Below are 22454 nucleotides of genomic sequence, written 5' to 3' on the forward strand. Positions count from 1 at the left end.
GCCTGAAATTATTTTTTTTAATTTGTGTTTTTAGACAGCAGAGTTGTCAAACGTTAATGTTGGCTTACAATAAACGAATTACGACAAATTCATATCCAACACATTAACTTCGTCCCGAAAAAGAAATATCATCAAGAATTATTGTGGATATGTTCAATGCTTTTCTTACGCAAAAAAAACTAAACAAATGCACCGATTGCCATCTCATCTTTCGAGTCAGTGTATTGAGAGATTGTAGATCTCTCTCAAACTAAAGGTTTGACATATGGTATGATGGATTGGATTGAATCATATCTGAAAATTGGCGACTGCGTTACTCCATCATTCATCGTGAGCTCTGGCGTTCTTCAGGAAAGCCATCTAGGACCAATCATATTTCTGCTATATCTAAATGATATAAATTTCGCATTGCAATGCATGAAGCTATCATTCGCCGACGATTTCAAGCTATTTCATCTCATCAAAGATCTGAAAGACTCAAATTTCTTGCAGTCACAGTTGGATGTATTTTCTAACTGGTGCAACGTCAACAGAATGGTTATGAACGCCTCTAAATGCTCCGTTATCTCATTCTCTCGTAAACGAACCACGACCATGTATGATTACACCATTTCGCAAGCTGTACTAAAACGGGAGACATCAATTAAGAATCTTGGAGTGTTTTTGGATTCAAAACTTAGTCTCAAAGATCACATAGAATATACCCTCTCTAGGGCATTAAAGATGTTAGGTTTCATCTTTCGCATCTCAAAAAATTTCATTAACATATACTGCCTGCAGAGATGTCTATCTCCTCTGTGTGACGAAGAGCAAGCAAAATTTCTCCCCTCGCACTGACAACTTCAACGAGAGCTCTTCTCTTTCACATTTATACACCACTGTTGTGTAAGTGTGCACGCATCATGAGTGCGTTTGTTTATTTCCTTTTACCTCTTCCACTGAATCGCATTAGCTAATAAATTCTCTGAGGAGGATGCAGATACTTTCACAGAGGTGTACACGCCGGTGAGCACTCTGCTGTATGGTTTTCGTAGATGAAGCGTGGACACGCAAAATCAGCAAAATAAAACAATTTATCGTAAAATTCTCGGTTTTCCTTGCAAATTTTTCATAGCAAGGCCAGATCTACTCTCTATTAATTGAAGTTCACAGAAGTGTTCGCTCACAATCACGCGCCAGTGGTCACTTGGGTGTATTTAGACGAGAGCGCGTGTGAGCGATTCATGCGAAGAGAATGTGTTTCACTCGCGCCAGCTGCTTTAACCACAAGCACACACTCAAATGCTGTCTATTCGACACTGAGAAGAAGTGCGCTTTCCTCTTTGTGCGGTGCTTCGTTTTTTTCATCTTTGGTGTGGCAAAAATCTGACTCTAGCGTGTATAACTCTGGTGAAATGCCATCTCTGACTGCCTGTAATCGTTATATTGCGCTCTAGTTCGCTCTACACTGCAGTATGCTGTTGTTGTTTGGGCACCACATTACCAAACTGATAAGCTGCGCATTGAAGCTGTCCAGCGCAAGTTCATTCGTTTTGCTGATCCATTGAATCTTCCAAGCTACGAAAATCGATGTAGGCTCGTACACCTCGATTTGCTATCTGTTCGCCGTGATACACTGAAAGCTGTTTTCGTCGCGGACCTCATCCAATCTCGAATTGATTGTGCAGATTTCCTACAACAGCTAAGTTTTGATATTCTTCGGCGTAATTTGCGGTTTAATCCCTTTCTCAGAATTCCTCGTGCTAGAACTAACTTCATTGAACCGTTTTCGAGTATGTGTCGCGTATTCAATACTTGCTCTGATGAATTTGATTTCAATTTATATAGTAACGCCATTAAAACCCGTTTTCTCCAAATCTTTTCCCGCTAGTTTATTTAGGATAATTAGTCAATATGAATAGTTGTTAGTAACTTTATAGTTTAAATAAGGGAAATTAAAGATTTCGTTACGTATCATTTGATCAAATGTTATCTGTTGATACAAAAGATGAGAAGGTTTTATGCCTGTTGGAGAAGAAGAACCAAAATCTCAGCTCCAGCAGGCTTTTCCCTTGTTCCTAAACAAACAAATAAACAAAATATAAATACTTTAAATTGATCCCACAAATTTCCAAAAGCAGTCTTCGGGGATTGTTGTTTGTCATTGGATGTTAAGATTTACTTGTACTGAAGACGTTTAAAAATTTAATAGCAGATCCTTAGGGATTATCGAAAGTAATAATTTGGTTTTGAACGGTTGTCCATAACCTGCTTCACCGCTAGTGATATTACTTAGTCGTGTTCGATGGATGTTCGTAGCATGATAATGACAGGATCAATTTTCGATTAACGAATTAGCGATAAAATGAAAAATTCTTGGACATTCGAAAGTTCAAATTACCCTTTTATTAAATATTGTGTCTATGGATTCGTTCAAGAATTGTATCAAAAGGCCTCTCATTCGTCGAGCCACCACATCGTTTTGCTTAGTATTCAGTCCTGAGAATCAATATTCTGTTCTAGCGGAGTGAACATGAGAAGTGATTATACCAGTATTTTTCTTATCGTTAAAGCCAATGTATAAAACAGCAGATCTCACAACTAATGGTTCTTACATGCCACGATTTCTCCTTCAGATATGATATTCACGATTCGCATATGGTAATTCGTCAAGTAATCCAAATACGTTAATACGTAAAAAAAATCGTTATATAATTTGATTTGTTCAACTCACGCCCACGATGGCCAATATTATTCATGTAACTACATCTACTGGTAAATGATATTAGAACTTGTGCTTCTGTTTACTATATAGCTAAAACAGTCATGTGCATTCCACCATAAGGTCATTTGGCAAGTAATGATTTTGATACTCTATTAGGCACGTGTTTCCAAATGACGAATCAATCATGCATGTAAAATCTCCAACCAAAACTACTCGTTGCGTGCCAAACGATTTTCCAACGATCTAGTATTCTTTCCTTCGACGATCAAGCACTTATGCAATTCGTTGCGCGCCATCAATCGTAAATCTAGCAATCATTGGCGACTTTTTCAGTGGAAAATTCCATTGTCCATACAAAATAACTTTATTGGTTTTTCCCACTTTTCCGGTAAGTTTTCCTAATTTTTTTGATGTACGAACCCGGTGGGGGTAAAAACTGATCAAACAAAAAAAAATCATCTCAATCCGTCCATCCGTTCTTACGTGATGCGATTACAAAGAATGATCTCTGCATTTTTATATATATAGATTTGTTTGTACCGTAGCAACAAGCATACTTCGATTTCTAGAGTAGCCAGATAACTTATTTTGCAGCAGTTCTGAACTGTCACAACGAAACAGAGGAATAGGCTAGGCCAACTTGTTAATTTCTAAGCAGAGATGCCAGAGAAAAATTTCAAATACCTGCATACAGGGTTTCAAAAGTCTGTAAATGTATAAAAAAAATCTGCAGTTAGCAAGCATGTCTTGCTGGCAACAATTTCTCTATGAAGTATAACACGCAAAACTGACTTGGTGAGCAAAAAAAAGGTCACGCCAATTTCCAAAGTTTGTAAATTTGGACGAAAGTCTGCGCAAAACTCGATTTTCAAAAGTCTGAAAAGTCTGCACAACAAAAAATGTCTGCAGCACTATATCCGAATCTGCAGATTTACAGACAAATCTGCAAATCTGGCATCTCTGTTTCTAAGACAAGACCTGACAACTGGCTTCTTATTCTTCCTTCCGAATCATCCTTCTCGTCATTCTTGCCCTGTGAGGAATAAATACCAACGTATCGGCTACAGCGTAGCCATATTTACAGATTTTTAAATAACTTTATGCTAATAAAAAAGTATTTATTAAATTTAAATATTTAGACTTGGTTTTTGATTTGAAATAAACATGAGAAATGTTTTTGTGAATGCTTTTTTTTATTATATATCAATGTTCAAAAACAATTATCTGAGCTTCGATGACAAAACACGTAATATCTCATGTTGAACGCAAAATCGAATCCATTGTTGACGTATTACCGGATCCATCCGTAGCCATATTTACAGATTTTTAAATAACTTTATGCTAATAAAAAAGTATTTATTAAATTTAAATTTTTAGACTTGGTTTTTGATTTGAAATAAACATGAGAAATGTTTTTGTGAATGCTTTTTTTTTATTATATATCAATGTTCAAAAACAATTATCTGAGCTTTGATGACAAAACACGAAATATCTCATGTTGAAGGCAAAATCGAATCCATTGTTGACGTATTACCGGATCTTTTGGAAACCGGAAAAAGGCAAGTTTGAATAGAAATGCTTAGTTCGACAACAGTGTGGAACACAACAGTTCATTTGTCTCGTAAAACTTAACACACTTTCGAGTTTACATTAATTTAACAAATCTTTTTTGGTTACATTTTAAATCACTAAGAAGAAAAACGGCTTGATGCTGATTTTAATTACACAGTGCTGCCACTATAAACATTTATTACAAATCCCGCGGACCCATTGAAACGTATAATCGTCATCTGGAAGACACTAGTGTCATATTTAATCCACCGACCATTGCCGATCGCCAGCTGCAGACTGAATCTGCCATAATAGACCATTGCGACCGGAACTCGCCACTATTCTAATGATAATACTCTAGTTTTAAGTTAGTCGTTAATTAAAATTAGAAAATGACCTTGGCATCTTAGAGCTTAAGCAGTGTGCCTTTAAATATGAAATCGATCGACGTACAGAATATGGGTGAATATTGCGAATCAAGTGTACACGTTATAAGAGAAGGCATTTTGAATAATTATAGGACAAAAAATACAGCAATTTGAAGTTTTAATGAGTTTATTTGTTTTATGATACCCAAGAGGCAAGCATCATATTAATATTGAGAACGTTTACGTTTACAAAATATAGCGTGTTATAAATAAAAAATTGAACTGCTCTAGAGTCTAAAAAAAATTGCTGGCACATTCATGCAATAAGTTCTGAATGTTACGTGAAATTCAATACAATGTAGATTCCAAATAAGTCATTTTAATCTTTGGTACAGCTTGTTTAGGTGTATTTTAAATTTTACTTAACAGTTAATAAGTTATAATTGAACACTGCTAAACATGACGAAAATGTAATCGGTGCCAAGTGTATATTCAAGTTATGTCGATAGACATAGCTACTTTCAACTATACCAATCTCATTACTGGGCACAAAACTGCATAGAATGATTTTTAATACTTCATATTCTAACCTAATCACAGCGTCTTATTATAGAAGGAACCATCGATTTGTAAAACAAAGCTTGATCGAGTGTTTAAACACTATAACGATTATGCCATCACAGACAAATAATTGTTCATTTCACTATTATTCGTGCAAAAGGCCTAAGCTAGTGAGAACCATTTCAGTAAGACTTTTAAATGTAAACACCTGATTTTGAAACTATTCTTTGTGTTCATTCAAATCACATATTCTGAGGAGAAAGCGGGTTTTTAAGCGCTGCGTTCTGTGCGGTATATGAGAAAATATTCTGATAAAGAGACCTTTCAGAATAGAATCTTCATTTCCTTTAGAGATTCCTCTCAATATATCATCCTTAATTCTTAATGTTTCAGAACTAAGATTCTATATATATTCATAACGGCTATCATTTACTGAAAATTGATTAAGTACGGACGGAGTTTATTATAAAGTGACCTTTAACAAGCGAATATTGCTAAACTTCCGAATGATTTTATTAGTGAATTCATAATTTGGATAGAAATTGATACGCAATATGCAGACCGTTCTGTTCATGTTAGTCTTTCATTTTGACTAAAAGACATGAAACCTAGGAATATTCCAATAAAGCTTACCCCACACAGAACCACAGTAATGATGCCTAGTGCTAAATAAACTGATGTTAACAGCCAGAACGTGAACAAGTATAATGTTTTATTGCAGTATGTGCCCTGTATCGGATCATAATTCGGTTCGTATATTCCATACACCCAAAACGATCCAATGATAAACCACGCAAGAATAAAGCAATTAATCATGGATTGCGTGGGTGATTGTCTCATTCTTTCAAGTTCTCGATCTTCTAAGCGACTTCGAACCCGTGTGGATAAATGCAGCATCTGTTTAATAACACCAAAGCCTCCACCGACTAACAAAAATACCGAAATATACTTGCTCCGAGGACAATCGTGCAAGTAAATCAGTCCAAACGCGATCATGCACAACGGTACTACTATTGTGATACCAAGAATAAATGTACAGCCAACTGGAAAAAGAATGTTATAAATTAAAGTAGAGGCAAGAATTATTTTATCTTACGAGTTCCCATCAATAATGCTCCGACGTTTTTCATGAAATCTAGCGTCCCAGTTGAAGTCCTGTGAACCTCTCGAACTCGCCCGAACAGCGATTCATATGGTGGGGGCGGTGCTTCTGATCCTACTACTTCCTCATAAGTAGGAGGATCTCCCAAACGTGCTTCATCCGAACTGCTTCCGTATTCAATAATAACATCGTTAACTGCTATCATTCCAATCATTGTTACTCATCGAATAGGAGTGATTCAACAAATCGTAAATTTGTGTTTGATTGTTACCTATCTTATTTCTACTGTTTGTATTGAGCATATTTATGCTGTCATCACAATAATTACCAACACGCTGTCGTTCTAGCATCTAGTGTTGATCCCTAGCACGATGTAAAATACCTGGTGATCACGTTTTTCTATGTGTTAGTGCGGTTGTCATTTTATTTTGGAATAACAGAGAGAAGTGAAGAAGAAAAAACATAACAAATGACGTTTTGGGAGTTGCTTTTATGAAAATATTTAGAGTTGGTTCTGTTTGCGAAAATATTGACAGTGAAATGCAGTGTTTTGTTCCGGGATGTTTCAATCGTTTTCATCACCTGCACCCACAGCACAATCACTCCATTATTCATAATAACTGTAATAGATACCACAGTGCGATCCGCCAAATCCTTCCTCCAACGAAATGAACAGAATCGGATGTGTGTAAAATTTTCTATATTTCGACGTTACCTTGCAAGCCCTTGAAGAAAAAATGTCCAGATTTTCAATTCGTGCCAAAGATTTGCCAGGCTGCGCGACAACTGGAGTAACTTAGAAGTGAAATCCCGATCTGAAATGGTCATTTGTTTATGTTTACATGCTTGAATCCCGGCACGCCATACTTATGTCGTTTTCGCTTGATACCAAACCTAACCCAGTTTCCACCCTAACTGCTGTCAAACCGTTTGTTTGAAGCTAGTTTCGAACCTAGTTTTAACGTTGTTGAACTGAAAATCGAGTCAGTTTCGAACCTGGTTGTTATATCAGGTTTGCTCAAACCGCCGTTGCTAAGCGCGAAAACAACACAGTTTCGTGAAAAGTGTTTGTTTGAAGAAACTACCCTGGGTCAGTTTCAGTGTTCTCAAGCGAAAACGACATTAATTTCGTGAGAAAATTACCAACACAACCAAACCTGTCTTACCACGCCACCAGTGTATTTTACGTCGTGGATCCCTAGCTTGTTTGTAATACAAGCAGAGATGCCATGTAAAAATTTCAAATATCTGCAGACAGGGTCTGTAAATCTGAAAAAAAATTTGCAGTGAGCAAGTATGCCTTGCTGGCAGCAATTTCTTCATAAAGTATGACACACAAAAAGCAAAAATGACTTGGCGAGCAAAAAAAAAAAATAAAAGGTCGCGGAAATTTCAAAAGTCTGTAAATATAGACGAAATTCTGCGAGAATTTCAAAAGTCTGCAAAAGTCTGCGAGAATTTCAAAAGTCTGTAAAAGTCTGCACAACAAAAAATGTCTGCAGCACTATACCCTAAATCTGCAGACCTGGCATCTCTGATGTTTACCGTCACCAGAGATGCCAGGTAAAAATTTCAAATATCTGCAGACAGGGTCTGTAAATCAGAAAAAAAATCTGCAGTCAGCAAGTATGTTTTGCTGGCAGCAATTTCTCTATAAAGTATGACACGCAAAACTGATTTGGCGAGCAAAAAAAAATAAGGTCGCGGAAATTTCAATAGTCTGTAAATATAGACGAAAGTCTGCGAGAAATTCATAAGTCTGCAAAAGTCTGCTAGAATTTCAAAAATCTGTAAAAGTCTGCACAACAAAAAATGTCTGCAGCACTATACCCCAAATCTGCAGATTTACAGACAAATCTGCAGACCTGGCATCTCTGACCGTCACTCGCTATAATACACTCAAAAAATTAATCACATCATATTTACGTGAAAAGTTATGTGAATATTTTCCACCCTACTTTTCACGTAGTTTTTAAAGGAATGACATTTAGTTTCTATTCAACTCATAATCTAATAAAAGTTACATGATTTTCACATACAATGTAGTGGTATTCATATCATAACTACCTGCTCGATAGATGATTGTTACTTTGAATGTTGATAAATAATATTTAATGAATATATGTTTTACATATCATATAGGTTACATTTACCTGAAGGCATATAAAAATTGTAGGAAATTCATATAAAAATCACATGCAAAATAGGTAATTTTTACTTGATGTTATGTAATACCGCTGACAGACATGTGATTTCCGTACAATGATTTCTGTACAACGTTGTACGCGTACAACGATGAGGTGACAGACATGTTTTGCGCACAGAATAAATGTACAGTGAAACGAAAAAACTCAAAATTTAGCTTAATTTCCCAGCTCCGATGATCGATAATATTGAAAATAAAAATTTTTGTGGTTTGAAGATTATTACTAGCAACTAATTTATGACAGATATAATCTTGTTTCTCTGTCTTAGCTATTAAACTATTTGTGTGTGAGTGTTCATTGGACGACAGTATCACTCATATCATTGTTTATATGTAATTAGCATTAGAGAAATTTAGATGTTCATAATTTTGATGTTCTACCGTAACATTCACTGATAAAATAAAAAAAAAAACAAATATAAATATAGAATGGAGGAAATATGAAAGGCTTTTAGAACTAATTTTCGGAACACGAGCACTATTTTTTTGCAACGACGCTGATTTCTACCAAAATGGTGATGAATCACTAAATTTTGTTTGTAAATCTTACCGACTTTTGCCAAATCCGCATAAATTTCAAGGTTTTCAGTCATAATTCCTTTTTCACCCGCATATTCACGATAAAAATAAGAGCGCATAAGCTATTAAGATTGAGTCTCAAAATAGTAAATAAATCTAAGATATTATTAGCATGTAACCATCAGAAACGGCATGGCACACAAATATTTCAGAAAAATTCTGTCAACGTAACAGTTTATTCATCACGAAATTTTCATAAAACTGAATTTAAAACCTTCTTGAATTTTTAATCATTCCGAAATAGATTTGACATAGGTTTGATGCTATTATATAATAGCAAAGTGCTTCAGAAATCTTATGAAAAACGGTCTACTACACTGGAACATAATCTGATAATGGTTTTATTAGGATTTTGAGAAGTTTAAAGTTTTTATGCTATATTTATGAAGTAACACTGAAAACTATTACAAGTATTTCTTAAATTGAATATGTAACTTGGTACGTGTTTTGCTTCAATTTATCACACTGAAAGACATGATTCGCTGTTCTCTCTATTCATACCCAAAATAAGACTCTTTCTAAACAATTTAAAAACAAGTTTTCTTTCCATCGAACGGCATTCATCCCGATGACACAAGACGAAGTAATAAGAAGATTTAGAGTTCCCAGAAGTGAATATAGGGGACCAATGTTATAAATGGAATTTTTATAGGTCATCAATAAACAGGATGATTACACTATTGGTTTATTCATGTATTGGATATTTATCGTTTATTATTACCACATGTGCATTCAAAATATGAATCATTATGTTTTTAAATCCATTTCAACAATAATCTTACTTGTTATTGAATAGAAAACAATTACTCAAAATGCTGATTTTTTGTACAAAAATGAATAAATTGTTTTCCTTATTTGTATTTCAAAACTTCACCAAATTAATGAATATTTCTTGGTTTGACTGCTTTTTGAAAATATGCTACAAAGTATAAAAATTTTATGCTGCTTGTTAGCATTTTACCGAGATTTTTTTCAAAATATGACGATGGTTGTTTATTATTTGATGCTCAGAAGAAGGAAATATTGTTTCATGAGTTCACCATCGCTCGCCAATGGCGCTGGTAGCAGTAAACAGTGATGTGATTTTGCACAGTACAACGATGAATGACCGTAGTACGGAAATCACCGTTGTATCATGATGCTCGCGTGATACCATCGTGATTTAGGGTGACAGACATGTGATTTCATGGTGTACAGTGATACCGATATCACATGTCTGTCATAAGCATAATGCCTACATAACCCAAAAATAGTTTCTAGTTGGTTTATGCATTAATCGTATCTAAAAGGATGTGATATTCATGACGTGAAAGATAACTCACATTATTCAGTTTTGTTTATTTTAAAATACTTCGTTTTTTCTATTCAATATCCTCATACAAATGGACTATCTTAAAACTAGGATGAAATCGATTCAAATGAATTTTTCATTCTGAAAAGCATTCTTCTTCCTTTTAGTTCATCGTTTTTAGTACGATTAGTGATACAAATCGAAAATGGTGGTTTTGTGAAGTAGTCTATACAAATAATTTCAACTATTGCCTGATAATGAATATGGAAACAGCCATATATGGAAAGTCATCGACCATTTGTCTAGAACAGTAGACCACGGCTGTTGATTCAATACTAGCCACTCGGTTGCATCTGAATTAATTGTTGTTTCTTCAACACTGACACGACGTTTCAAGTTTTTCAGATATTTTTCTTCTCTCGATTCGCTTTTCCTTCTACTTTGTTTTAAATTGCCAATTTTATTGGCAATTTTTCCTATCACCGCCACGCGGTAAATAGTAATTTTCCTGAAAAGTTTCTTTTTTAGAACAATTTCATAAATTTAGCTTTATTCCTTACTACCTTTCTTTCAAATTGAAAAAGTGCTGTGACTGCATAGCTATAACACTCTAGGTCGTTTGGGGTAACTTTTTTTTTTGAAAAATATGATACTTAGCAATCACTTCTGTTAGTTTCAATTGATTCGGGGCGGATAATTCACCGTTCTTGGATCGGTTTATGATGTCCTTACCGGTTTCACTCTTTTCCAACAGTTGAAACAAATAATTCGGAGTAAAACATTTAGTGGGCTTATCCAAGTGTACAGACTCGTCGGCTTTTTGATCCTCCTCGATGAAATTCGATAACTCTGTTGATGAATCCTCGAGAAGTTCGGTGACCGCCTGTTCGTAGCTTCGGCAAACCTTTAAATCAATGCTGTCATTTGCACAGATTTTCCCAACAGCTATTTTATAATTACTTACGCTATGAGCACTTACACTGTTAGCTATTTTGAAAATTAAATTTTCACACCTGAAATTCACGTAACTTATATGTGATAGCTATATGCATATCAGGGGATGTTCACATAATATTCATCTTTGACAGGTAAAATGTCCACATTAACGTTCAAAATCAGTTTACGTGAAATTTCAAGTAATTCGAACGTGAATATTTATTTGAGTGTACTTTCTTTACCGGAACGTTCACACGCTCCGTCCGTCAAGATGTTCCGTGACGGTGACGTTACGTGTGAATGGCTCCATAAAAGGCTGAATCAGTGCTGTCAACTGTTTTTTTTTTCCAAAAATCTGTATTTGGCGGAAAAATCTATCTATCGGTCGCTCGACCTGGTTTACCCCTATGGAATCCAACACAAAAACTGAAAATCAGTATTTATCTGTATGAAAATTGAAATATCGGTATTTTGAGAGAGCATATCTGTATTCCTGTATCGAGTCCAAAAATCGGTATTAATACCGAGAAATCGGTATAGTTGGCAGCACTGGGCTGAATCCATCGTATCCCTCTCAGCAGGCCGTTCAATTTAGTTGGTTTTTGAGCGCTTGTTGAACGACATATTGCACGAAATATTCGTTCAATTTGCTGGAACGGTTTGTTGTTGTTTATTCTCTTGCAAAAATAATGTGAAAATTAAGTGTTACCTTTACATAGAAAGAAAATTGTTTGTGTTTTCTTTCAGTGTAAAATTTAATTCGGCATTATTTTTTTCAAATCTGCATAAAATGTTCAAAACGACGTATGTAACATTTCTGCTAAATCGAGAAAAGCGATGTTGAAAAATAATCGTGCAATTTCAAATCCTATTTAAAAATGAGTAATTGAAACAACTTCATCTCTTTACTAAATCGTCTAATTTGTATGCGTGCAACGTATAACAGTGACTTATTCACAATTTTCAACTACAGAGATAACTTTTAGGCAAAAACGACACTTACGTCGTTTTGTAATTTGGTCATGTACATTGGACAGTATGATAGGTCGGTTTTTCCTGATTGACTTGACACAAAAGTCGTTTTGCTTCTGTTAATTACGTCGTTTTGCAAAAGTCACAGTGTTCATTCGTCGTTTTATTACTCGCACTTGTATGAAAGCCAGTTTTGCTCGAAAACATTAGTAAGAGCTAGTTTTGCATATCAAGTGATAAAAAATGACAGTCGACTCGTTTTAGTGTGTTTTGATAATTTTCGCTTTTGTTTGACGAAGGATTCATAACGGTTTCTACGATTGGAAACAAAACAGTTTCTTTCCAAATTAATCAGCGTATTTTTCAACAAGCTTAATAGCAACTCGATCCCATTAAATATCTCCAACTCTACAGCAAGTCTCACTTTCATAATATCACACTAGATCTGCTTTTTCGTGGAAAACTATATTGTCGTAAGTCCGCGCATACACTTTTGTTTATTCTTTGGTACATTAGTCAAAACATTGTCAATTGACGAAAGTAGCATTAATGATTATTTTTCATTGATTTCGACATACGTCAAATGTGTTGACAGATTTTTTAGTGAATCTATAGTGAATCGAGAAACGGTGTTCGGGTAGTGCATGTATTAGAACATTCCTAACAAAATGCAATAAAAATCTCGGTTTGTTTACCTTTGTTACTTAGGTCGTAATGAACATTTTATACAGAAATAACCGTACGGGACCACGATGTAAAATACCCTGGTGATCACGTTTCTCTATGTGTTAGTGCGGTTGTCATTTTATTTTGGAATAACAGAGAGACGTGAAGAACAAAAAACATAAACAAATGACGTTTCGGGAGTTGCTTTTATGAAATTATTTAGAGTTGGTTCTGTTTGCGAAAATATTGACAGTGAAATTCGGTGTTTTGTTCCGGGATGTTTCAATCGTTTTCATGACCTGCATTTAAAATGCTACCCACAGCACAATCACTCCATTATCCATGATAACTGTAATAGAAACCACAGTGCGATCCGCCAAATCCTTTCTCCAACGAAATAAACAGAATCGGATGTGTGTAAAATTTTCTATATTTCGACGTTACCTTGAAAGCCCTTGAAGAAAAAATGTCTAGATTTTCAAATAGTGCCAAAGATTCGCCAGGCTGCGCGACAACTAGAGTAACTTAGAAGTGAAATCCTGATCTGAACTGGTCGTTTGTTTATGTTTACGTACTTGAATCCCGGCGCACCATACTTAATTTCGTGAGAAAATTACCAACACAACCGAAACTGTCTTACTACGCCACCAGTGTATTTTACGTCGTGGTACGGGACGGGTTCTTACACTCAAAATAATAATCATATTATAGTTACGTGAAAAGTTATGTGAATATTTTCCACTCTACTTTTCACGTAGGTTTTAATGGACTGGCATTTGAAAGCTGTTTAATGCATAATCCAGTAAAAGTTACGTGTTTCATAGGTAAAATGTAATGTACTGTTCATATCACATTTATCTATCAGTTCATATCAAATTTAGATACCAGAAAATTACTTTTTTATTTGTTGATTGAAGTCAAAAGGGAGATTCCAGATTTTGATATAAATCTATGAAATGAAAAATGCCATGAAATACAGGGTGATTTTTTAAGAGCTTGAGAACTTTTTTAAACAATAAAACGCATAAAATTTGCAAAATCTCATCGGTTCTTTATTTTAAACGTTAGATTGGTACATGACATTTACTTTTTGAAGATAATTTCATTTAAATGTTGACCGCGGCTGCGTCTTAGGTGGTCCATTCGGAAAGTCCAATTTTGGGCAACTTTTTCGAGCATTTCGGCCGGAATAGCCCGAATTTCTTCGGAAATGTTGTCTTCCAAAGCTGGAATAGTTACTGGCTTATTTCTGTAGACTTTAGACTTGACGTAGCCCCACAAAAAATAGTCTAAAGGCGTCAAATCGCATGATCTTGGTGGCCAACTTACCGGTCCATTTCTTGAGATGAATTGTTCTCCGAAGTTTTCCCTCAAAATGGCCATAGAATCGCGAGCTGTGTGGCATGTAGTGCCATCTTGTTGAAACCACATGTCAACCAAGTTCAGTTCTTCCATTTTTGGCAACAAAAAGTTTGTTAGCATCGAACGATAGCGATCGCCATTCACTGTAACGTTGCGTCCAACAGCATCTTTGAAAAAATACGGTCCAATGATTCCACCAGCGTACAAACCACACCAAACAGTGCATTTTTCGGGATGCATGGGCAGTTCTTGAACGGCTTCTGGTTGCTCTTCACTCCAAATGCGGCAATTTTGCTTATTTACGTAGCCATTCAACCAGAATTATGTAGACCATAAATCGGGCGTAAAGCGCGAAACACATTTCGAACCGAACACTGATTTTGGTAATAAAATTCAATGATTTGCAAGCGTTGCTCGTTAGTAAGTCTATTCATGATGAAATGTCAGAGCATACTGAGCAAATAATAATGCATGAAAATCATAACCTCAAAAAATCTGAGCAAATACTAATGCATGAAAATCCTAACCTCAAAAAAATCACCTTTTATAATACATTTATTTCAGAAAATTGTCATATAATTCCAATGGCTTAAAAATCAACTAATAACGTCGTGGTATCTCAAATCGACAAGCCTCCAGAAATCGTTTTTGTTGTCACTGCCATCCAACCGAAGCCGAAGTCGAGATCCAAGAACTCCTACAACACTACCGATGCAGGTTGAAGTTGCATTACATGGTTCCAGTGTCTCTAGCTTCATACCGACGGCCTGTTTGAAGCTTTCGGCAGGAGCGGGTAAACTTCCGGACTCACGCAGGCACTCGGTCCAGTAGAACACATGGAAACTTCCATACTGGAATGGTCCGGTCGATGGAGTAAAAAATTGTAATTAAATAACTTTTCTCGCAAATATTTACACTACTTACACTTCGAGGGCAACTGCTCGCCATTTTCAAAATCGAGTTCTTCACACTGGAAATTCACGTAGATTGTTTGACGTTTGGTCAATTCACGTAATCCTTATGTGATGACTCTATTCATTTTAGGGGATGTTCGTATAAGATTCATTTTCGTCACGTAAAATATTCAATTTGACATTTGAAACCATTCAACGTGATTTTTCAAGTGAATCGAATGTGAATTTTTATTTGAGTGTAGATTTATAGCAGCCCTCCCACTTAGAAAAAAACGTTCAACGGTGGTCCTTCATTGGTCCAATACGTTGGATCATTGGTCCAATGAGAGTCCAATCAATCGTTCAACGGGAGTCCAACACGGGACCTTCGTTTGCCGATTTTGAAACAGACCGTTGAACCGAATGCCATTTTTTTGGTTCAACAAACCCGGCAGACAGAGGTCCATTGTTGAGCCATTTTTAACATGAGGAGTTGGAGCCCCGTTGGACTAGTTTTACTTCAGAATTTCTGAAGTTTTTTCCACTTATTTGTTTAAACTAACAATACATACCTGCACAATACTTCTACTTCACGTAGAATAACAACAAATTTTCTTTCTATGGAACGGTAACACTTAATTTTCACACTATTTTTGCAAGAGAAAAAACAACAACAAACCGTTCCAGCAAATTGAACGAATATTTCGTGCAATATATCGTTCAACAAGCGCTCAAAAATCAACAAAATTGAACGGCCTGCTTACACGAGACAATATTATTGTCAATACAAGGAGTATTGACAATACTTTTGATCGTGTAATGGAAACTTCATTGGATTGACGAAAATATTGTCAAAAAATCAAAACTGCTCATCAATCAGACAATACTTTCTCTCCAGATAAGAAACCATCAAATATGTGCAATGAACTCTCCTCTCAATGTTTCAATGTTCAGTTGCAATATTTGAAGCTTCGAACGCTTGATTAGTTCGAAAAATGCGGACTCAAGTTACCAAGTCAATTGGATTGACGGTATTGACAATAATTTGGATTGACAATAATATTGTCACGTGTAAGGGCTGCTTATATCTAAATATATACCTAATTAGAATAATTAGAACATCTGATTATGAGTTTCGTGAATTGTTGCCGACTTTGTTTAGAAGATTTGATGGGCGACTATGAAATGAGTTTTTATTGTATAAATAGAAGTAAAGTGGACAACGAATCGCTGCGGGCTTTGATCGGGGACTGCTTTGGTATTTTGGTAGGAAATGGATTTTTATTTGAAGATTAGTTTCATAGTCATAAGCCAACCGGTTGTTTTCTACTCTAGATTAATGACTGTGAAACGGTGACCAAAGTATGTGAAAATTGCTTTGAAGACGTACTTTATATCTATAAAGTTCGTAAACGAGTCCTTGATACGGATAATGCAATTAGGAAGTATTATTCGTAAGTATGAATGGTGAACCTATGTGAAAATAACTTAAATATAAATGTTATTGCAGGCAATTATCTGTGGAACCTGATATAGAATATTTGGAGTTCAATAATGACGAATCATATGAATTTGAGCAGGAATCTAATTTGTCAATGACCAATAGTGAAAAAATTGATTCAAACGTACAATGCGTTGAATCTGTTGATAGTAAACAAGTTTTTTCTAGTGAGTCGAATTTTGAATTTGTGACGACAGAAAACGACATTATAGATCATCTTTCTATGTCGTCTAAAAGCATAACCATTGAGCAGCAATCTAATTCTCAAAAAGATGAAAACGGAAAAGTAAATTTGAACCAACAATGCATTGATGATGAAGATTTGTCTAACGACTTTGTGGTAAAAGAAGACGATGAGAGCGACGTTAAGAACGATTCTATTTTACTAGAAAAAAACTTTTCAAATGATGCAAAATTATCTACGATGAAAAAGGCACGGAAATTTTCAAAAAACAATCGCTTAAAATGTTTCATTTGCTCTACGGATTTTGATACAATGCAAAAACTGGATTATCATGTATCGTCACATATAGGCTCTGTATCTTTAAACTGCAGCTTTTGTCAGATGGAATTGAAAACAATACGTCTTCTGAACAATCATCTTAGATTAACACACCACAGCAAAGCCAAACGATATCCTTGCGCTGAATGCGACAAAACCGGAGAGAAGCGATTCTTTTCATCTTCATACGCGTTACAATACCACATCAAGCGTATACATCAAGGCGTCGTTGTTGTTCCAGAACTAAAGTTTGTGTGTTCCTTTTGTGGCAAAAAGTTTCCTAGAAGAGGAACTTTAAAGGTTCATGAAAATATTCACACTAAATCTGTTATATATGAGTGTCGCTTCTGTCCAAATTTCAAAACCACTTCAAAATCAAGCCGATTGAGACATGAACGAACACACACATTAGAGAGGCCATCTAAATGTGACATATGCAACGCACGATTCTCTCAATCAAGTCATTTGAATACTCACAAGCTTGTCTGTCACAGTAACGAACGTCCATTCATTTGTGAATTTTGTGGCCTTGGATTTAAAATAAAATATACCCTTAAAAATCACATGCATATTCACTTACCTGATTTGATAAAAAGAAGCCCGCAGTTATCGAAGACAAGGACCGTTCAGGTACAACGGACCAATAAAAAACGAAAAACAGGCAAATTCGAGTGCTCTTTTTGTGGAAAAGTATATCCTAGCAAAGCATCCTTGAAAGTTCATGAAAACATACATACCAAATCCGTAATATATGAGTGTAATCTCTGTTCAAACTTCAAGTCTACCTCTAGATCAAGTCTGCTAAGACATAAACGGATACATGCTATTGATAAACGCTTCAAATGTGATTTATGCGGGGCACGGTTCGTACAATCGAATGGTTTGAAATTGCACAAAGATACGCGGCATAGTGACAAGCGTCCATTCGTGTGTGAAATTTGTGGGGATAAGGCTAGCTTCAAAACCAAATACACACTTCAAGCGCACATGCGTTCACACTCTCGCAAGTGTGCAAAAGCTCAGGCTGAATCAAAATTAGGTGCGTCGAAACAAACCACTGCAGTACAACGTAAATGCACATTTTGTCCAACAGTATACTACAAAGATAAATCATTGTGCAAACATATGTTAGAAATGCATCCAACGGATACTGTACCTATGATTCCGTGTAAATTCGAGGATGAATAAGGAGCCAAAATGAGTTTTCAAAAACCTTCTACTCTTGCTCCAATACTAAATTACGGAAACGTATGTTCTACAGAACTCAATAAATGCACTTGATAAAAATACCAAAATTGGAATCATTTCAAACATCCATTCGAAAATTGTTTTACTTTAATAGCAAAAGTACTCTAGCTCACACGGAATTAATCTATCCGCTGGACGCTAATAACCTAGACCGCTATAATCGTTGATTAGCTATCTGCAAAAGACAGAAATATGCATTAAAAAAATTATTTCAATCAACTCAGGACTGTCATTTGTTTCTAATATTGGTGCACTCACGGAATTCTAAAATGGGTATTCAGTAGCTAGTGACTCTAGAAAAAATAAACAACAGTTAAACGTTTTATAAGGTAAATTTATTGAAGGATTCTTGTAAATAACTGATTAAATCGCATTGCTATCGTACAAAACGGTCACGTACTGCAATTGTGCAAAGTTGTAACATGTTTTCTGTACAAACATGAGGCAAAAATCACCAGTTCTACAGCAAAATTTGTATTTTTGTATCAGAGCTTTTTTTTTGAAAAAGTTTTGGTCGAAAAACTGAAAATAGATAAAATTCTTAAAGCTGTGTAAATATTTAAATATGGCACCTATTAGCCATGTAATTTTAGCTTTTTTAAAAAGTGAAAAATAATACAGTTTATTATATCTGGATATATATTTGGTATCGTCCAACAGAATTCTGTTTGTTGTTTTACCTATTTTGAATCAAATCAAAACACAAATCGGTCTTCATTCATGCATGCATATATGTAAATCAGTCCTAAAATCTCAAACATGCCGCAATGATTGGTACTCCAACCAACAATAAGCGCCAACTTAAACTTCAAACAGAACATTCAACTGTTATGCCCTTCTATGAATGGAAATGCTAATGATGCTAACCCCGCACAGGACAACAGTGATGACACCCAGCGTCATGTAAACGGATGTTATTAACCAGAACGTAAACAAATAGAGTGATTTATTACAATATTTGCCCAGCGTCGGATCGTAATTGGGTTCGTAAATTCGATAAATCCAGAATGATCCTATGATAAACCAGCCAAGCATAAAGCAATTAATGAGTGTCTGCGTTGGCGTTTGCCTTAATCGTTCCAATTCCTGCTCTTCGCGATTTCGAACCCTTGTCGATAGATGCAACAGCTGCTTGAGTACACTGAAACCGCCACCAACCAACAGAAACACCGGAATGTATTCATTTTGTGGACAGTCATACAAGTATATCGCTCCGAATACAATCATACACACAGGAATGACAATCGTGATACCAAGAATAATTGTGAAACCCACTAAAAGTAGACGAAAATGTAACAATTATAAAAAAAACATTTTATGTAAACTTACAAGTCCCCAGTAACAAAATAAGCACGTTTTTTAAAAAATCCACCATTCCGGTAGATGATTTGTGCGCTTCACGAACTCTTCCGAACAGAGAGTCATACGTCGGTGGAGGTGCATCTGGATTTATCGCTTCCTCATAAGTAGGTGGATCTCCTCTTCGACTTCCACCCGTGGTACTATCATGGATAACAATTACGTTACTAGTACCAATACGACCTGTAACCGCATCACTATCATCGTTACTAGTGTTGATTGCTGCTATAGTTGAAAGTTGATTGTAGGACGGCGGGTCTGTATTTGATATCATTGGTTCTATCCTACTAAGCTCACTGTCATTACTACTGGTCTGGAACATTTGAGATGAAAAAAAGCGAACCATAATTCTATATTTACTAGGTTCAACACTCGCAACTAATGTTATCGATCAAGTAATAAGCACAATACAAATTCAAATCTCTTCTACCAAACACAGCATTAAATAAAATACACAAGATCACTGAAAATCTTTCAAGGTCAAAACGCGATCCAGTAGATTCATAAGTGTTGGACTAACACAGCATCGTACGAGTATCGATTAATTAAACGCAAAACTATCAATTATTGCGTGAAACATTGAAGATAGATCGATCACTTCTAATTGATCTTTCACCTATCGTAACGCTAAAAACGAAGCAAACACACGACCAAACAAAGAGAGCTTTTTCGCATATTTCTGTTTACCTGTTGAATGTAGATATCGTGATAGTTGATTGTATCAAGGCTTCCGTCGCCGTTACTGTTAGTGGCGTTGGTATCCACACTTGTTGCCATTTAGGTTTTCATTGGACAACCGGAAGACTGCAATGGATTGTGATTTACTGTCACGCATTCAACGATGCGATTCTATTACTTTCCTACACAATAGAAAAGGTAAGGTAATTTCTCGAAGAACCGGTGATGATAACCAACCTGATGGTTTTCCTTGAATTTCTCACTTTGTTCCGATATAAATGGCACGTCGCATGTCACGATGATGTCATATTCACTTAATTTTTGAAGTCATTCAATTTTTTTTTGTTTGTTTACAGACGGCTCAAACATTCAAATTTCAATTTGATTATCTACAAAATAAAACAATGAATAACAAAACAATCACACTAATAGAAATTTGCACGATCGATTCATATGTAAATACCAGTTCAATTTTATATGCTTTTTCATTTCAGTACATAACCAAGGCGATTTCCCTCTCAGCAGGCCGTTCTATTTTGTTGGTCTTTGAGCGCTTGTTGAACGGCATATTGCACGAAATATTCGTTCAATTTGCTGGAACGGTTTGTTGTTGTTTATTCTCTTGCAAAAATAGTGTGAAAATTAAGTGTTACCTTTACATAGAAAGAAAATTTGTTGTTATTCTACGTGAAGTAGAAGTATTGTGCAGGTATGTAGTGTTAGTTTAAGAACTAAGTGAAAAAAACTTCAGATATTCTGCAGTAAAACTAGTCCAACGAGGCTCCAACTCCTCATGTTAAAATTGGCTTAACAATGGACCTCTGTCTGCCGGATTTTTTGAACGAAAAATATGGCATTCGGTTCAACGGTCTGTTTCAAAATCGGCAAACGAGGGTCCCGTGTTGGCCTCGCGTTGAACGATTGATTGGACTTTCATTGGACCAATGATCCAACGTAATGGACCAATGAAGGACCACCGTTGAACGTTGTTACCTAAGAGGGTTGTTTTAAAATTTAATGAACAAATTCACTGAATTGATAAAAATTCGCATAATCTATTTTGTAGAGTGTCTATAACCAGAGTGACGACATCTCATCCGTAATGCTGGCAACAACTCAAAACGTATAATCCGAAATGTTGACAGTTTCGTTCGCTTTGTATTGTATTTGACAGGTCGTTTGCTCGTTTGGAACAAAGCTGTCATTCCAAACGAACAGCTGTCGTCAATCTGGTTTAAGCGGCCTCCTGTCACGACGCCATCTTGATGAGGTCAAAATCGGAACTTCAAAATCAGCTGATTTGCAACGTAAACAATGAAACAGTAATACATTTGTTTAACGCGTTTACCTTGTTTAGTGCACGAAAATTAGTGAAAGTTTCTCACAATAACTTGTCGGTTTATCTAAAAACAGCAGACAGTGTTTTGAGACATTAAGTGGAGGTAATTTTCACAATTTGAGAGTCGCGATGAGTATCAATACATCGCAGTGTTTGGGGCTCGAAACGCGAGGGGCTCAACGTAATCGGTATACTTTCAAATGGCTGGTGCTCACATACCGGTGTCAGATGGCTGGGTTTAAGCAAAGACATCATATTAACAAGATATCCAGCTCTCACATTTCCCGAACAAATAATTGGCAACATCCTTTTTTGCGAGCATGTCGCCCTCAGGTGAGTCCGCATCGAATCTCATACATAGAAGTAGGGAAGAGAAATGTCAAATTCGTACGCGCCAAAATAGCAGGGCTGCACATCCATACAATTGACATGACATGTTGAATGAGACGCCGTGCGCTGGCGTTGCTGAACTGAAGATTGAGATCGCTCCAAGCTGACAGGGTCTGGTTTAAGGCACTCTACTATTTTGTATGTGCGAAACACTTGATTCGGTTAACTGTGGAATACAATGTGACATTCGTATGAAATTCACTTGAGCAATTTGACGTCTCTGTTACTCACACCGATGCAGAGTGC

At 35.9% G+C, this 22454-nt stretch overlaps 3 protein-coding genes across 4 annotated transcripts; 1 reads left to right on the top strand and 2 right to left on the bottom strand.

Annotated features, from left to right (window-relative positions):
• Positions 1-4246: 4246 nt before the first annotated feature.
• LOC131438317 (transmembrane protein 272-like) lies at positions 4247-7408 on the bottom strand. Of its 2 annotated transcripts, XM_058608236.1 has the most exons (3): positions 7002-7408; positions 6281-6940; positions 4247-6227 (listed from the first exon to the last, which is right to left on the bottom strand). In XM_058608236.1, exons 2-3 carry the CDS (start codon positions 6498-6500, stop codon positions 5755-5757), a joined length of 693 nt encoding a protein of 230 aa, XP_058464219.1. In that variant the 5' UTR covers positions 6501-6940; positions 7002-7408; the 3' UTR covers positions 4247-5754. The 2 variants fall into 2 exon arrangements, with proteins under 2 accessions (XP_058464219.1, XP_058464218.1); XM_058608235.1 differs by having other exon boundaries at positions 6281-7408.
• Positions 7409-16064: 8656 nt separating this feature from the next.
• On the top strand, positions 16065-18778 carry LOC131436989 (zinc finger protein 723-like). Its single transcript, XM_058606008.1, has 3 exons — positions 16065-16457; positions 16527-16645; positions 16702-18778. Exons 1-3 carry the CDS (start codon positions 16320-16322, stop codon positions 18380-18382), a joined length of 1938 nt encoding a protein of 645 aa, XP_058461991.1. The 5' UTR covers positions 16065-16319; the 3' UTR covers positions 18383-18778.
• LOC131436990 (uncharacterized) lies at positions 18756-20629 on the bottom strand. The gene is made up of 3 exons (XM_058606009.1): positions 20489-20629; positions 19772-20114; positions 18756-19716 (listed from the first exon to the last, which is right to left on the bottom strand). Exons 1-3 carry the CDS (start codon positions 20576-20578, stop codon positions 19271-19273), a joined length of 879 nt encoding a protein of 292 aa, XP_058461992.1. The 5' UTR covers positions 20579-20629; the 3' UTR covers positions 18756-19270.
• Between the last annotated feature and the right edge of the window lie 1825 nt (positions 20630-22454).

This window comes from Malaya genurostris, chromosome 3 (genome assembly GCF_030247185.1).
Source record: "Malaya genurostris strain Urasoe2022 chromosome 3, Malgen_1.1, whole genome shotgun sequence".
NCBI classification, from domain to species: Eukaryota; Metazoa; Arthropoda; class Insecta; order Diptera; family Culicidae; genus Malaya; species Malaya genurostris.

Excerpts from the sequence above, each read along its gene's own strand:
- LOC131438317 (XM_058608236.1), bottom strand. The coding sequence starts at position 6,500 with ATGATTGGAATGATAGCAGTTAACGATGTTATTATTGAATACGGAAGC. Across the intron at positions 6,228-6,280 it reads AGCATTATTGATGGGAACTC|TTGGCTGTACATTTATTCTT; the intron begins GTAAGATAAAAT and ends TTCTTTTTCCAG.
- LOC131436989 (XM_058606008.1), top strand. The coding sequence starts at position 16,320 with ATGAGTTTCGTGAATTGTTGCCGACTTTGTTTAGAAGATTTGATGGGC. Across the intron at positions 16,458-16,526 it reads GGGACTGCTTTGGTATTTTG|ATTAATGACTGTGAAACGGT; the intron begins GTAGGAAATGGA and ends TTTCTACTCTAG. Across the intron at positions 16,646-16,701 it reads GCAATTAGGAAGTATTATTC|GCAATTATCTGTGGAACCTG; the intron begins GTAAGTATGAAT and ends ATGTTATTGCAG.
- LOC131436990 (XM_058606009.1), bottom strand. The coding sequence starts at position 20,578 with ATGGCAACAAGTGTGGATACCAACGCCACTAACAGTAACGGCGACGGA. Across the intron at positions 20,115-20,488 it reads ACGATATCTACATTCAACAG|ACCAGTAGTAATGACAGTGA; the intron begins GTAAACAGAAAT and ends CAAATGTTCCAG. Across the intron at positions 19,717-19,771 it reads TATTTTGTTACTGGGGACTT|TGGGTTTCACAATTATTCTT; the intron begins GTAAGTTTACAT and ends GTCTACTTTTAG.